This window comes from Myodes glareolus, chromosome 7, assembly GCF_982192425.1.
Source record: "Myodes glareolus chromosome 7, mMyoGla1.1, whole genome shotgun sequence".
NCBI lineage: Eukaryota > Metazoa > Chordata > Mammalia > Rodentia > Cricetidae > Myodes > Myodes glareolus.
In genome coordinates this window covers 44,529,892-44,545,144 of record NC_142032.1, presented here as the reverse complement: position 1 = coordinate 44,545,144, position 15,253 = coordinate 44,529,892, and the positions used below count along the sequence as shown (strand labels likewise).

The 15,253-nt window shown below is 43.3% G+C and overlaps 1 protein-coding gene across 3 annotated transcripts in view; it reads right to left on the bottom strand.

Annotated features, from left to right (window-relative positions):
• Window positions 1–15,253, bottom strand: part of Pcsk5 (proprotein convertase subtilisin/kexin type 5) — a 417,375-nt gene that overhangs the window by 89,177 nt on the left and 312,945 nt on the right. For all 3 annotated transcript variants that reach the window (XM_048429814.3, XM_087908042.1, XM_048429815.3), the window contains exon 21: window positions 5,674–5,776. In XM_048429814.3, coding sequence (XP_048285771.3) covers window positions 5,674–5,776 — 103 coding nt within the window. The remainder of the gene's footprint in view (window positions 1–5,673; window positions 5,777–15,253) is intronic.

Here is a 15,253-nt window from a genome sequence, read left to right as displayed (position 1 = left end):
CCATATCGATCTCAGAGCTAAGAATAAAGCAAATGCTTTTGCCCCGCTTAGCATGGACCTGACTCCAATTACTATGGCTTGGATGTATTCTACAAAACGTATGTGTTGGGAACTTGATCCACAAGGCAATAAGGCCGAGGAGTAGGGTTTAATATGAGTGTACTAGGTAGTGAGGAATCTTACACAACAGCTAACTTGACCATGGTAATAGGTTAGTGATAAAAGCAGGCTGTCTTCCTTTGGTTCTGTTACTGTTATCCTCACTTGCTTCCTACCTTCTTCAGTAGGGTGACCCAGCCCGAAGGCCTTCACCAGAGGTCAGTGGCACGTCCATAGATCTCCCAGCTCCCAGTTACATTTAGTCGACGTTATATTGTTTATAATTTATCCACTCTCAAGTATTATGTTATTGTATCTCCCAATGCGCCAAGACACTGAGCCAGGCAACACTTTGGAAAACAAGTAAGGAAAATACTCTGCCATTTCCTCAAGGACAAATAAGTCAGCATCACCTTCTTTCCAGATAATTTCTTCCTTTTTATCTTTCAGCTCTCTTTAGGGAAAATGACAGAAAAAAGAGGCAAATAGTTCATTGCCATGCTCCATTACACTTTCTTGGGCATGTGTGTATATAGTTGACGTCAAAGAAGAAAGATGTGGGAGGAAAGAATGCTCAGAGGAACAAGAAGAAATTATTCCTGGGAATAAGATTTTCTTAGGAAGATACCCTGGGTCAAGATTCATGTGTATGCTTAATTTATTCAAAGGCTAAAACTCAGTATACTCCATAAACAAAAGCGCCAAGATGTGCTAGTAGCGTTACCTATCATTTTTACAGTCTCACCATGTATCAGGGTGAACCTTCTACCTTGCTTTCACTGTCTGCTTGGCCTTGTATCTAGATTTTTTTTAAGTAGCCATTAAGTAAATGGCTACTTAATTTTTCCCTTCTTTTTCATTTCTATTGTGCTAGGGGCAATCACGGTTTCTCCAGTGTACACTGAATGATTATAATTGCCTCATTAGACAAGTGTTCAAAGATGTTCAAACATGCAAGACAATTTAATTATTCATAGTCATACAAATGGGGGCTAGAAGGAGAAATAGGACTTTGTTTTCATAATATCTTTATCTGAAAGTGTGCTTTGAAGTTTCTTTAAAGCAAGTTCAATATTTAGAGCATTAACTCTTAGAGACAGTTAGAAAATAGTCTTATGATAACATTTCATAGAAAAAGCCTTCAACAGTCTATCCAACTCTGAAGCCTTCCGGTTATCATAATGACTAGCCTGGCAAAATATGCCTGTTAGTACAATAGTGATAAGAATGTTATAAAGGTATCAGTGGTGTGGGAGAATTGTCTGTATTCTGTCCGTCATGTTTTAAATAAATGCTGATTGGCCAGGCAGGAAGTATAGGCAGGTCAACCAGACAGGAAGTAGAGGCGGAGCGATGAGAACAGGAGAATTCTAGGAAGGAGGAAGCCTATTCCTCTCAGTCTGATCAGATCACGGAAGAAGCAGGATGTGACCTGCCCTGCTGAAAAAAGTACTGAGCCATGTGGCTAACATAGATAAGAATAATGGGTTAATATAAGCTACAAGATCTAATAAGAAGCCTGAGCTAATGGGCCAATCAGTTTATAACCTAATGCAGACTCTCTGTGTGATTTTTCTTTGGGGTTTACCCACTGTGGAAACTGGGCAGGATGGAAACCCCAACAAGCTGGCCCTCATGTTACAGATATAAACTGCTTTCTGATTGGATTTAAGGCCGGCTTCACAGAAGATAGCTCATACCTGGTACTCTAAGCCTGGCCAAGAACATACTATTATTGTTTTACTAAATGGACGTGATATCAAGCTGCCTTCTAAATACTTATCTTCATACCTGTAGATTATTTCAGCTCTCACTCCTTAGAGGAGCTTCTCTAGGTAGCAGTTTATACAAAGACGTCTGGTCAAAGTGCAGAGAATAAATGGCTTGTCCCTTAATTGAACATCTAAGTAACTTCCCTCCAAAGACTCAGGGAACATGATGAAAGAAGAAATAAGAAACTGGGGAAGGTGGTTGTGGATCAGTGTCTTCTGGAAATGACATGGTCAATGCACTCATGAGTTTACCTCAGCTGGAATTATGTGCAGGAGACCTGAATAAGATCAGGCCCATCAACATTTCAGTATGGAAGACGAAAGGGCTCATGAAGTCCTTCTCCTACCCATATGACTATTGAAAGTTAATGGTGACTGAACAAAGAGTTACCATTTTCTTAAGTCGTGTGGCCATTGATAAATTTCCCACATTACACTAAATGACCTTCCATCCATGCTTATGATGACAACCCTATTTAAACTCACATTTTGGGAAGAGGAAGTTTCAGTGGAAGAAATAAGGGGAAAGAAAAAGGACAGTAGGGAGTGAAATGGACTAAAGTTCACCATAGACATGTATAAAACTTTCAAAGACTATAAAATAAGTTGATAATTTAAAAATGCAACAGCTGAATACTATTCTGTTGTGTAAATGTGCCATATTTCATTATTTATCTACCAGTTGGTGGACATCTAGGCTGATTTTCTAGCAGCAGTGAACATGGATGAGCAACTGTCTCTGTAGTAAGATAGAATCCTTTGGGTAAGTGTCCAAGAGTAGTCTAGCTGGACTGGCGAGAGCTCTAGTTCTGGCTTTTTGAAGAGCGTTCACACTGATGTTCAGAGTGGCTACTCCAGTCTCACCAGCAATGAATAAACGTCCTTTCCTCATGTTCTTGCGGGCACGTGTCATCATCTCTTATTTTTAGCCATTCAGACTGAGGCAAATTGAAATTGTGCTGTGGATGGAACTGGAAATAATCATTCTGAATGAAGTAACCCAGACTCAGAAAGACAAGCGTCATGTTTTCTCTTAGGATATTAGTTTTGACTTTTCAGATGTGTTTGCTTCATTTGCAAAATCCATGAAGGTTTGGAAATTAGTAAGTATTAGAAGACATTGCTGGCTGGTAGAGGGCTCAGCCTCCCCAGGCCTGGCAGCTTATCTCAATAACTCGGCAACATGGAGCTCCCTCCCTCCAGCAGAACTTCCTGCCTCTACCTGCCCTTATTTGGAGAGTGTCCACGGGTCTGTAAGACTGACCTTACCTGAAAGCTGTCTCTAAGCCAGATACCTGACTTATCTTTGGTTTGAACTCTGGCATAGATCCCTGCTAGAAGACTCCCTTGGTACACATATGAAAACTAGACTTGTGCTAGGAGCCTTATGACAGGAGTGTGCCACCTAATGAAAATTAGGGTTTGCTCCCGGCTCCCCACTTCTATATATTCCTCATACTCTGGAATAAAGTTGAGCTGATTCACTGAAATCTATCTCCCAGGGGACTGTCTCTGTTTGTGTTCATGGGTCACATGCAAAGCTTTCTGTCATCACTACTGCCTCTTACCCTCTTGACCTGGTGGCCAACAGACTGAAAAGGAAAGAGGGCTCCCACAGTAAGGGGCCATGGTGGGGACCCACCTACTACCATAGAAGCTTCCTACTATACCGGTATAGCTTCTAAATGCAGCAAGTGGTAAATAACAGAAAACCACAACTAGCCAAGGTATAGAGAATGAGAGACTATAGAATGTTCAGCCCGATATCTATATCATAACCCCTCCTCCTACGGTTAAGGGATCATTGCAGAAGAGGGGCATAAAGACCTTTAAAGAGCTAGAGATGATGGATAAACACAAGGAGTCCTTCATATACAGAACAGCACATATACACTAAAAGTGACTGTGACGATGTGTCCAAAGCCCCCAGGACACGCTTAAGTAGGACAAACATCTCAGCACGAAAGCCAACATGAAGTCTCACCTCTAGTTGAGGAGTTATTGGCAACTAATGGCTGCTGGGAGAGGAAATGAGTTTTGTTTAAAAATGGTGGCCCGAGTAAGTTGGCCACACTGCAGAAGAAGGCCACATATCCAAGAGAGATGAGCAGTACCAACTGGACTTCATGGGTAGAAAAAAAAATATGTCCCAAAGTTGAGAGGTCTGGGAGGAGTTAGGGAGGGAGTCAATATGATTAAACCACATTGTGAGAAATTCTCAAAGAATTAATTTTTTTATAAAAGAAAAATATAATTTAAAAGGAAAAATTAAATGCATATTAAAATTTGAAAATAACAGGTCTATTCAATTTTCAAAACTATCACAGTTAAGAAAGGCCAAACAAAAAAAAATAAGGCAAAGAAAATGTTAAAAATTAAAAAAATCTTTAGAACTAGATTCTGGAAAAACATTCTGTAAATAATATAATTAGGATAATTGATGAGACTGGAATATGAACAAAATATTATAAAACAGTAGAACATAATTACATTTTCTTACTTTGAAAATAAAGAAAACATTCTCATGGGTGGCAATTGGGAACCCTTGAGGTTTCTTTTTTTCCCTATTATCTGTTTTCCTTCATCCTTCCTTCTCTGCCTCCATCCTTCCTTTTGGTCTTTGTCTTTTATATCGCCTCTTCCTTCTGAGCGAGTTCTTCTGACAGTCAAACCCATGACCTTGATGACACACAGATCAACAAGCCAACGGTTATAAAGGAGTTACTATATGCTGATCACTTGGAGAATAAGGAAACAGATACAGCACAGACCCTGCTCACAGTCCTGAGGAAGAATGAGGACAGAATGACACTTGTGCAGAGGGAGCACCTCAGTAGGGTTGCAGAGCCCCACCCCCTGCTGTGACAGCATCCTCAACCCACTTGTCTCGAGAGAGACTCAGCTTCATACACATCAGGCTGAGCGGGGCTGATGCCATTCATTCAAGCACCTGGAAGCTCCTGAGTATTAAGTGCTAGGATCGGAGGAGCATTGATTAAACATATGTCAGTCCTCCAATTCTCCCTATTGAGATGTCCATTGGATTAACAGTGTTGCTCCTTCCATTATTGGTTATTTCCGTTTGACCTGTAGGAAAGCCTCCAGTTTTTCTTCCATGTTGCCAGGGAAGGAGATGCAAATGTGAGATCTCAAGAAATTGAGTCTAATGAAGACATGTATTCTGTAAGCAGACGTCTCCAAAGGCTACACGTGCTCCTACAGACACATCTATAGAGCAGAAGGTCATGAAGCATTAGGCAGTGAGGAACTGAGCTGGATCTCCAGAGCCCACTTGGTAGACGGTGAGAACTGACTTCTCTAACTTGTTCTATGATACTGACACAGGTGCTGTAGCACACATGCACACGTAAATAAGGAATAAATCAATAAATGTATTTCTTTTAAAGAAAGAGGCTAATTCTACTGGGAAGTGTCAGAAATGTCTTTACACAATAGTTTGTCCTTGAGTTGATTATAGAAATATATATAATCAGAAGATGGAAGTGCTGTTTGAGGGACGGGCGTGTAGGATATGGGATTTCACTGGTCAAAAGTAACATCAAAGGTACCATTTTCATTAGCAAGATAGCTCTTGCAGCAGTTAGAAAATTGGACTTTTCCAAGAGTATTAGACCTTGTAAGAGAGGATGTTACAGAGGTGGGTTGTGGCCAGACCATAGGGAATATCTCTATCATGGAAAGGAGTTAAGGTCCTTGTCTAGAAGGCCCATTAGGTGGCACTAAAGTGGTTCACACTTCCTCTCTACACCCCACCCCCAGGAAGTCCTTAGCGATTACTCACCTCGTTATGGGGCAGCTGGTACAGTCGTCTTGAGTTGGTCCCCAGCACTTGGCACATGAGGCTTCACAGGAATGGCAGTGGCCTTGCTCATCCAAATATTCTCCTGTGGAACAAAAGCTAGCTGCTTACTGTGCTCCACACGGCAGGACTGCCTGGGCTGGCAGTCAGGGAGAGCCAGAGCTCTTGATGGCTGCTTGGACAGTGGAAATAACACAAGGGATCGATACAGCTGAAGTCAAGCAGTGGCCAGGCCACATTTACATCTTCTCTAATCACACTCTACTGGGAAGGATTGTAGTTTGGGGTAAGAATGGGAGCAGAGTTTTGGCTGCAATATGGCAGATGTGAACTAGATGTTATCCTGGACGATGACCAGTCAAGAGACGGGGGCGTTTGCACTCAGCTGGCAGGTTTATCTTTCCCATAGGAGTACACATCTGATCTTACCCCAGAACTCAGGGTAGCTTCACAAATTTCTCTTGAATGTGGGAAATCATCACCAAAAGGGTAGAGAGAGGTCAACTTCAGTAAAGGCATCAAAGACAGAATTCAACCCTTCTCGTACACCACATTCTTTCTCCCTTGTCATTGTGAAGAAGAAAACCAAACCAAACCAAACTAAACACCAACAACAAAATCACAACAATCAGAGAGGCTTCTTCAGCCAGATCCCAAAAGCCTCATTTTGTTTTTGTTGCTTGAAAATAGATAATCCTCAGAATAAAATATCCAGATTCTGGCAGAACCACTCCCTTCACTTAGCCTCAGACCACTCCCAGATGTGACAGTTGTTTAATTATCTGTAGTTTGTCAATCTGAGAACCACTGGGAGACTCATGACCTAGTCAACTGCAGCACAAATAATAAAAACCCAGAGACAGATTTTGGGGTCCAATCTGAAGATCAGAAAAGCAAAGCAGTCAAGCCTCTTGAGAGCTTTTACCTCTAAGAAATCCTCAGACTGAAAGAGATTGAGTTCCTGTCTCATCCCGGTTTATATTCCTCTCTAGTGCTGGGATTAAGGACATGCGACTCCCTAGTACTGGGATTAAAGGTGGGAGCCACCACCATCTGTATCTGTTTCTTCCTTGATCTTGTGTAGCCAAGGGTGGCCATAAACTCACAGAAATTTATCTGCCTCTGTCTCCAAAATCCTGGGACTAAAGGTGTGTGTCACCACTGCCTGGCCTCTAGTGACTTAGTCTTGTCTTCTGCTCTTCAGGCAAGCTTTATTTGTAAAACATAATTAAATATCACTATAGTTAACCCACCTCATTGATCCTCTGAGATTACTGCTGGCTTTACTGCAGTTGCATTCAGAAAAGTCATGAGAACAGAATTGATGGATGAGGATGGAGCAAGCCATCCTCTGCCTTCCCAAAGCTTTACTGAACTACAGGTAGGGAAGGTAAACCTCTATATAGAACTCATTCACCTGCAAGAACTAAATCACACTGAAAGAAATGAAGAGCTTGCTAGACTTTGTTCTTCTATAGCAGAAAATACCTTTTGTGTAAAGATATCTTTCACATAAAGTCTATTAAATTGGCTAAGGAAAAGGGAAATAGGTATGTTCAGAGTGAGGCAAACATCTCCGAGGAATGTACCTTCTGTTACTAAGACACAGTGTGTTGTGGAACTATACTTTAAGTAGAAAGGTGTGTTACATTTGTCTATGCTGCATTTGTTTAATGATTTAAAGATGTGCTGTTTTGCCTGCCTAAAGCACCCGATTGGTCTAATAAAAACCCGAATGGCCTATAGTTTGGCAGTAGAGGGATAGGCAGGCAGAGAGAATAAGTAGAAGGAGAAATCTAGGCTTCAGAGAGGAGAGAATGAGGCAGAAAAAGAGGGAGATGTCCAGGGCAACCTAACCTTTCCTTTCCTTTCCTTTTTTTTTTCTTCTGTAGGCAAAGTTTCTCTCTGAATCAGGAGTTTGGAATCAGCTAGATTGGCTGGCCAATGAACTCCAGGCATATTCCTATTACTGCCTCCCCAGCCCTGGGATTTATAAGTGTTTTTGGTGCACCTGGCTCTTTATGTGGGTAGTGGGACTTGAACTCACATCTTCATGGGCCATTTTGTGTAGTCTTTGCGTAGCAGGTACCTTACCGACTGAGTCATCCTTCAAGATTGGTTACATTGAGGGAATAGTTACAAATCAAATGCTACGCAGGGGCCTTGCACTTCCTCAGAATGTCCAAAGTCTAAGTCAGAAGAGAGAGATACACGGGAACTCTGCTAGACCTTTGCAGACCTAAAGGTAGACAGATTTCTCTGCTGTCGTGCTGATCCATATAGAAACTGACACCATGATCGGTTCTTCTGATTCCCCTTCTTCATCCCCTTTAACCTCCATGACACACAGAGGTGTCCTGCCTTTTGACAGTATGAAACAATGTTGTCCTCTGAAAGTATGTTGAGCCAAATCCACTGCTATTCTGGGTCACAGACAGCCTGCAGGCCTCAGGTTGGACGTTCAAGAAAGCAGACCCAGTGCGAGGGTAAGATTTCTACCTGGTAACACCTCTCTCTGCTGGATCAAAAGTTGCTCAGTGGCTGAGAGAGTTGTGCCAGTTGCACACTCCAAGTCCTCATAACGACAAATGCTGCACCACCAGATCAAGCGAGGGTTCTTAGGGTGTTCCTTTGGAATGTTTATTCATTCACTTTGTACATTTTATTTTGTTGTTATTGCTTATTTTTAGACCATGTCTCACCATCTATCTGGCTATCCTGGATCTTGGTATATATGACAAGGCCAACCTGCCCTGTCATCTTCTTGCCTCAGCTTCTTGAGTATCAGGGTCAAAAGAGTTACCACCATGCCCGTGCGGAAAATGGCAAATTCTCCCTCACTTCTATCAGTCCCTTCGCTATGTGTTGATCTGTTCAACTATAATGAATGACCTCCATTCAACACTCACAAAGTAACATCCTTAGAGTTAATGACCACCAAGCATTGGCTTGCTCTAGAATTTCGAACACTTGATCTAAGGCAGTGGTTTTCAGCCTCCCTAATGCTGAGATGCTTTCGTACAGTCTCTCATGTTGTGGTGATGCCTGCCATAAAATTATTTTTGTTGCTACTTCATAGCTATAATTTGCTGCTATTATGGATCATGTGTATATATCTGTATTTTCCACTAGTCTCAGGGAACCCCTATGAAAGAATCATTTGATCCCCACATGGGTCTCAACCCACAGGTTGAGAAGTGCTGATAAGAACAAGTTTTTAATACAACCTCACTCTTATTGTGTTCTCCACTTGGGCTGGGCCAAATGTTCTCCAAACCCGTCTTCTACTCATCCCTGCATGAAGGAAATATCTGACTTGATGATAAGCATTCTGAGTTCCCTCAGCTTCCTTTTTCTCCATGCTTAAGTGCTTTGTGAGCTCCTTGACTGCCCTCTTACCACCTGCTGAGGAAGATTTATCTTTTCCTCCTGCCCACAGTCAACTCCCTAGTCAACACTCTTCAACTTCCTGGGATATTTCTGGCCAATCCCTCTGTCTTCAATCTCCACTTTATGTTTCCATCAGACAACAACCACAAAGACTCTCCCGAATCTAAAACCTCCCCAAGCCCCTTCCCTTCTCGATAAGTGACTCCTCAGGGCTGTTTATTTTCCTCTTGTTACTTGGAAACAAAATGGAGAACATTCTGTGACCTTGAAGCTTATGTAAGAAAGTCATCAAAGGACAGCTAAATGGTTCATCTCCCCCCAGTCTGCTCGCCTCTTCATTTGAGAGTAAGCACTGGCTTTGTAACAGATGACAATAGAGGGACCTGCCCCAATTTCCATATTTATGTGGATGTCCAATTAGTCACATAAACAACTGCCCTCAGCCCTTGCATACAGGCACAAGTTTTTCCTTGCATATTTGGAACCAAGGAAGTCAGATTCCAAGGACATAAGAAAGTGACTCTTTTTTTTCCTCTGTTGGAACAGCAAATTCTTGTCATCTGTCTTCATTGCACAACGAAGTTGAATGTTTATGACAGGCGTGATATACAAAATTCTAGAAGAAGACACTGTTAGCAGATGTCACGATCCAGCGTTTTGTTCACCTATCCTACAAGTTCTTCTTTCTGGCATCTCTGTCTATTTGTATTATGTCCAGACTGTACTTCTCCTGTGATTGGAAAGTTTCTCTTTCCCTATTCGCTTCTCATGCTGTTCTGCAGGGGTTTTAAAGGTCACCGAGGAAGTCGGGTCACATGGGGAGGAATGATGCTTTGAAATATGAAGGCCCAGCTTTACAATGAATGCTTATAAATTTAGATGTGTATAAGCAAGTGACTTGCCATGCTCACTCAATCCTTGATAACACAGTCAAATGTTATAAATAAACTTGGATTATAAAGAGACTCACATGAGGCCATCCAGCAAAGGTGAACATGCATTATATATCTCCAGTTACAAAACACGATCCAAGATATAGTAATAGACTTTAGGGATACATGGGCAGACAGTGAGCTAGTTCGTTCTTCCTATCTGTCTGCCTGGTTCTTTCCTTTCCTCCTCTTTCCATACTTCATCTCCCCTCTTTTTTGGGGGACAAAGTCTCACATAATCCAGGATGGCCTTAAGATCACTATGTAGAAAGCTGCGGAGAGTCAATACTCAGGTTTCTCAGTGAAACAACTGGCAACACAGAACAGCTGGATCTCCTGTGCCTATTCCTCTCCACTTACTACCCACCTGAACTTCTGATTCCCTCACTTCCATCTCCTATATTCGGGACTTAAGGCATGTGCCAGCATGCCATCTCAAGAGCTTTATTCTATAGAAACACCATGTCTTTATTGATTCAAACAAAGTCTAATATATATATATATCCCAAAGGAATACTTAAGTAATAGATTATGAAGTGAGCTTCAACCAACTTTTTATCACATGGCTAGCAAGTGGAGAGGAATAGGTACAGGGAATCCAGCTGTTCTGTGTTGCCAGCTGTTTTATTGAGCAGCCTGAGTACCGACTATCTGCAGTTTTCTACGTAAGGCCTACTCATGTGCCTTATCGCCCAGGTCCCAGGAATCAAGTGACTTTATTGAACAATTCCACAATCCCAAGCGCTAATTAAATATACTACCTCTTTGCAAGAAATCCAATACAGAGCTTCCAGCTTAAGATACCATTGTGTGAAGACAATTTTCATGATAAAGAACTATGCGGGTTTTTTTTTTTTTTATTTCATGCCAGCCTCAATAAATGCTTGGCAACACTCGCAACTAATTATATGCTAATGAAATAAGTCAGTTTTTAAAGCCTCGTTAAACTGATGTTTTATAACAGGGATCAATATATGAGCCCATCAGCCGAGACTGCAACACCTTTAGTGTATAGTCTCCGCAGTCACGCAGCCTTAAAGGGGAAGGACGTTTGGACAAGGTCTATGGAAGAGATGAACTTTGAAGCTAGTATAGTCAGTGACTCACACAGGACAAATGTTTGATGAGGCCCCCGGAGTAGTAGCCATGGTAAGGACAAAGCGGAAGGATGGTTTCCAGGGATGGGGGGAGGATGGTAAGTGTTATAGTATCCTGAGTTTAGAGTTCCAATTAGAAAAGATGAACGTGTTCTGGAGACAGATGGAGGTGAGGGCCACACAACAGTGGGAGGGGACAACACAGGTGCCACAATTAAAATGGCCAGGATGGAAATTTTTATGTCATATATATATATTTTACCACAATTAAGAAATCTACCCAAGAAGTTTGTTCCTTAACAGACCAACACTTGATATTAACGACCACGAAAACCCCTCCAGGCTGGATAAAACGCACTGTTTATCTTAGGGTGCAGATCTGTCAAACAGAGGTTTGAGAGAGGTGCCCGCGGTAGGAAATGGGTACACAGTACACAGACAAACCCCTCAGTAAGGAGATGCCTGACAGTGCTGGTGCTCAGGACCCACTGTAGGCAGGATGAACAAACTGGCAGTGAGTACCACCCACCTCTCTAGCCTGGCTGTGTCTTGGCAAGGGTTGGGGGGGCACACTGCTCTTGTCACCCTACTCTCCCGGCACTCTCTTTGGTAGCCCTCTGTCCCCTGGGATTCCCGGGTTGTTGGTGCTTACACTTCTCGGTCCTTATGGTTCTCTCATTCTCAGGCTAGGCATAGATCTGTCTGCTCTGTGTAGACACATGGTATGCTATTCTGGCACCCTCAGGGTTGGCACTCCTGCAAAATGGGATGGATCATAAATTTCAGATCCAATACACATGCAAATATTTAGCTCCCTTCAGCTTGCATGCTCTTCAAAGGGCCGACGGAAGAGGTGACCTTCTACTCTCCACCCTTGCCGGAGCCCTGACCACAGTAACACTCTCAGAGAAGGTACCCACAGTGAAGCGTTGGCCAACACACCTGAGTACAGGGGGATGCTGGGAGCATACAAGCTTCTATTCATCGGTGCCTTTCAGGTCACAAGCGTTGTACTATGTAATATTTAGTTCAGACAGAAACCTCTACTGTGAGTGAGAAACTGAGGCTCAGAGAGATGGAACATTTTGTATACGTTAATTCAACTAGGCAAGTGACAGCTGGACTGGGCCCCAGGAACTCAGAGCCTAGCCCTTGCTCTTTTTACAACATTCCCCTGTGATGGATTCAATTGCCCTTTCAGAGCTCCAAGCAGTTTTGCTGTTTATAAAAAGAAAGGAGAACGGACCTTACTTAAACCACTTGGTGAGGTAGCAGCAGCATCAAAGGGAGGTAGCCGTGAAAATGAATGAATGTGAAAATGAAGAAGAACGGGTGGGTTGCTCCTACTGGGTTCTCTCAATGGCTGGATGTACCTTCCAAATGTATTTTCTTGGATAGAATGACCTCTGTGCATGAAAAGGCCATTTTGTAAGTGAAAGTAACTGAGTTTCTTAAGCAGTTTATTCCACCTAGTAGGCCCTGAACCCCTAAGTAAAATTCAAAATAACGTTTTTTTAATTAGTAAAGCGAATTTATGAGACCCCTAGAAAAAGGTTTTTCTCTCTTTTTTCAAAAAACTATATTTCGGAGTGCTGGAGATTGCGCACACCCTCTCCCTGCCCAGCAAGTACCCTAGCACACTGACCTACATTCCCCGCATGGACAAGAGTTTGGATGATGCTTCCATGCTCTTTCAAAACCACATAAATTCGGTGCTTGAGAAACAGTGTACCACCAGGATACCATCTCTCTGATCCCCAGTGGTTCTTGTTCACCATTTTCTTAACTGAGTTAAGAGAAATCCACGCGTACCCACTACAGCGAGTCGATTCAGTGTTGTGTCTGCATCAGTGAGAGGCCTGTAAGTCCTTGGGTAAAGACACTAGGGCTGAACAGTCCAGACAGAGAAACACCATAGCCCTTAGCGTACACACTACAAAACTGGAACTCAGAGGCAGAACGTGGAATGTGGTTTTCCAGGGGTTGAAGGAGGGGAAGATGGGGGGAGAGGCTGATCAAATAGTCAGAGGAGTGAACTTGAGAGCTTTACTCAGAGGTAGGCGGACTATAGCTAACAGCAACACACTGTATATTTGAAAACCCCAGAGAGCGCTTCGCAAGTGTTCTCACCAGAGAACAAGCACAGGAGGCCAAACACATGATAATGAGCGCCACTTAGCCGTTCTGCAATGGAGAGCATTTCAAAGTATCGTGCCATATACTGTTTTTTGATGATATGCAAATATTTTACTTATTATAGTTATGTGTGGGGGCAAAATTTGACACAATTGGTTCTAGGAATTGAACTCAGGTTGTTAGGTAAAGGCAAATGCCTTTACCCATTGAACCTTCCTGTCACTCCCTGTATCCTGTTAATGTGCATAACTTCTGACAATTAAGGAGGTGGCAGGGAGAAGGCAGGGAATTATAACCAAATCCAACGGAGAAGGAGGCATGAGTGTGATTGTTACCTGCAATTAAACACAGTGAGTTTGCAGACGCTGTCATGTCTTGTGGATGAGGACAACATGGTGCCGCTTGTCCATCATGCACCTCCTGGGAGAACAGTTTCTTTTTTAAAGAGGAGAATCACTAAGACTTGGGTTTCAGAGAGTACAGTCCATCCTCTAGTGGTGGGAGATGAGGCAGCAGCTTCTCATATAGTGTCAGACCAGAAAGCAGAGTAAGGAAACAGTGAGGAAAATGTCCGCACCTCAGTGACCTTCTTCCCCAAGTCAGGTCCCACTTTAAAAGTTTCTTTCTAGAGTATTCTGTCTAGAGGGCATCAGATCCCATTATAGATGAGTGTGAGCCATCATGTGGTTGCTGGGAATCCAACTGAAGACCTCTGGAAGAGCAGCCAGTGCTCTGAACTGCCGAGTCATCTCCCCAGCCCTCTCCAAAAGGTTCGTTAGCTTACTGAAGCAGAACACCAGCTAGAGGTTGAGTTGGTTCAAACACTTGAGCCTGTGGGAACCATTTCAGACAGACGTATAAAATTTGGTGACTCTGTTGAGTGGGACTGTCTTTCCATTCCTGGAAGTGCTGCTAGGATCCTCACAGGTTCTAATAGTGTACTCATTCTCTTGTCTCCTGAGGACTTTCACCCTCAATCGTGTGTTCCATTTGTGCTTGCAAAGGAACGGTCTCCGAGAGGAGAAGGGGCAGAGTCTGATGCACATGCACTGAGGGATTGTTTGGGTTTTGGTATACAGTAACAGAAGGAAGGGGCCATAGTTCCATCAACTGATTTTAATATTTTACCTTCTGGAAAGCCTCTACAGCTGCAGGACACAGGCCAATGAGGACACAGGAAGCACCGAGGAAGTGAATGATTAGCAAAAATTGAGGCCAAGGTGGTGACTATGTCTCATTGAAGATGCTAGCCAGCAAGAGAGATGGCATTCTCCAGAATATTGCTCTGTGTAACCTCAGGGGAGTGCCTGCTATCAGGCCCAAGGGGCACTTAATTTCCTTTCTTTTTGCGGTGGTGATGGTAGGTGACGCCATTAGGAGCATAGTCCACGGAGCCTACCGAACACTTCTGATCTTAAAGCCCCAAGTCCTTCCTACAGAGTGCACTGAGAACAACGTGTTCCTCGCTATGGCTCAGCTCTGACACGCAGATAATCTGCTATCATCCACTCTCATTTCCTCAGCCATTCACAGAAACTTCCAACCTGCTGTTATCACGTGACCATAAGCTAGGCCAGCTGCTCCATCCCTCTGAGCCATGGGAAGGAACGTTGTCAAGTAACTCCCTTCCTCTTCCTCAATGCAAAGTAAGTGCTGGCTTTCCCTTTCCTCCCCAACACTTGCCTCTCACGGCCCTGTCTTCATATCCACCAATGTCTCAGGCAGTTCTCTCAATAGGAGGAAAGAGAAAGCCCAGGAAAAGCAGAATTGCAGGCCGAGTGCTGGCATTGCGACCCAGCCCAGCTCCGGCAGGAGACAGCTTAGCCTTTCACTGGGTCACTGTCAGCATCACCACAGGCTTGGGTGCTGATCTTCAGAGATCTGCTGGCTTATCTAGTGGCAGATTTGTGAGGAGCCTCGAACCCCGCATAGGGACTGGGGGGGACATGTCATTTGTCAGGTTGCCATGCAATCCACTGGGAGTGACCACGCCATGCTTTTAACGAA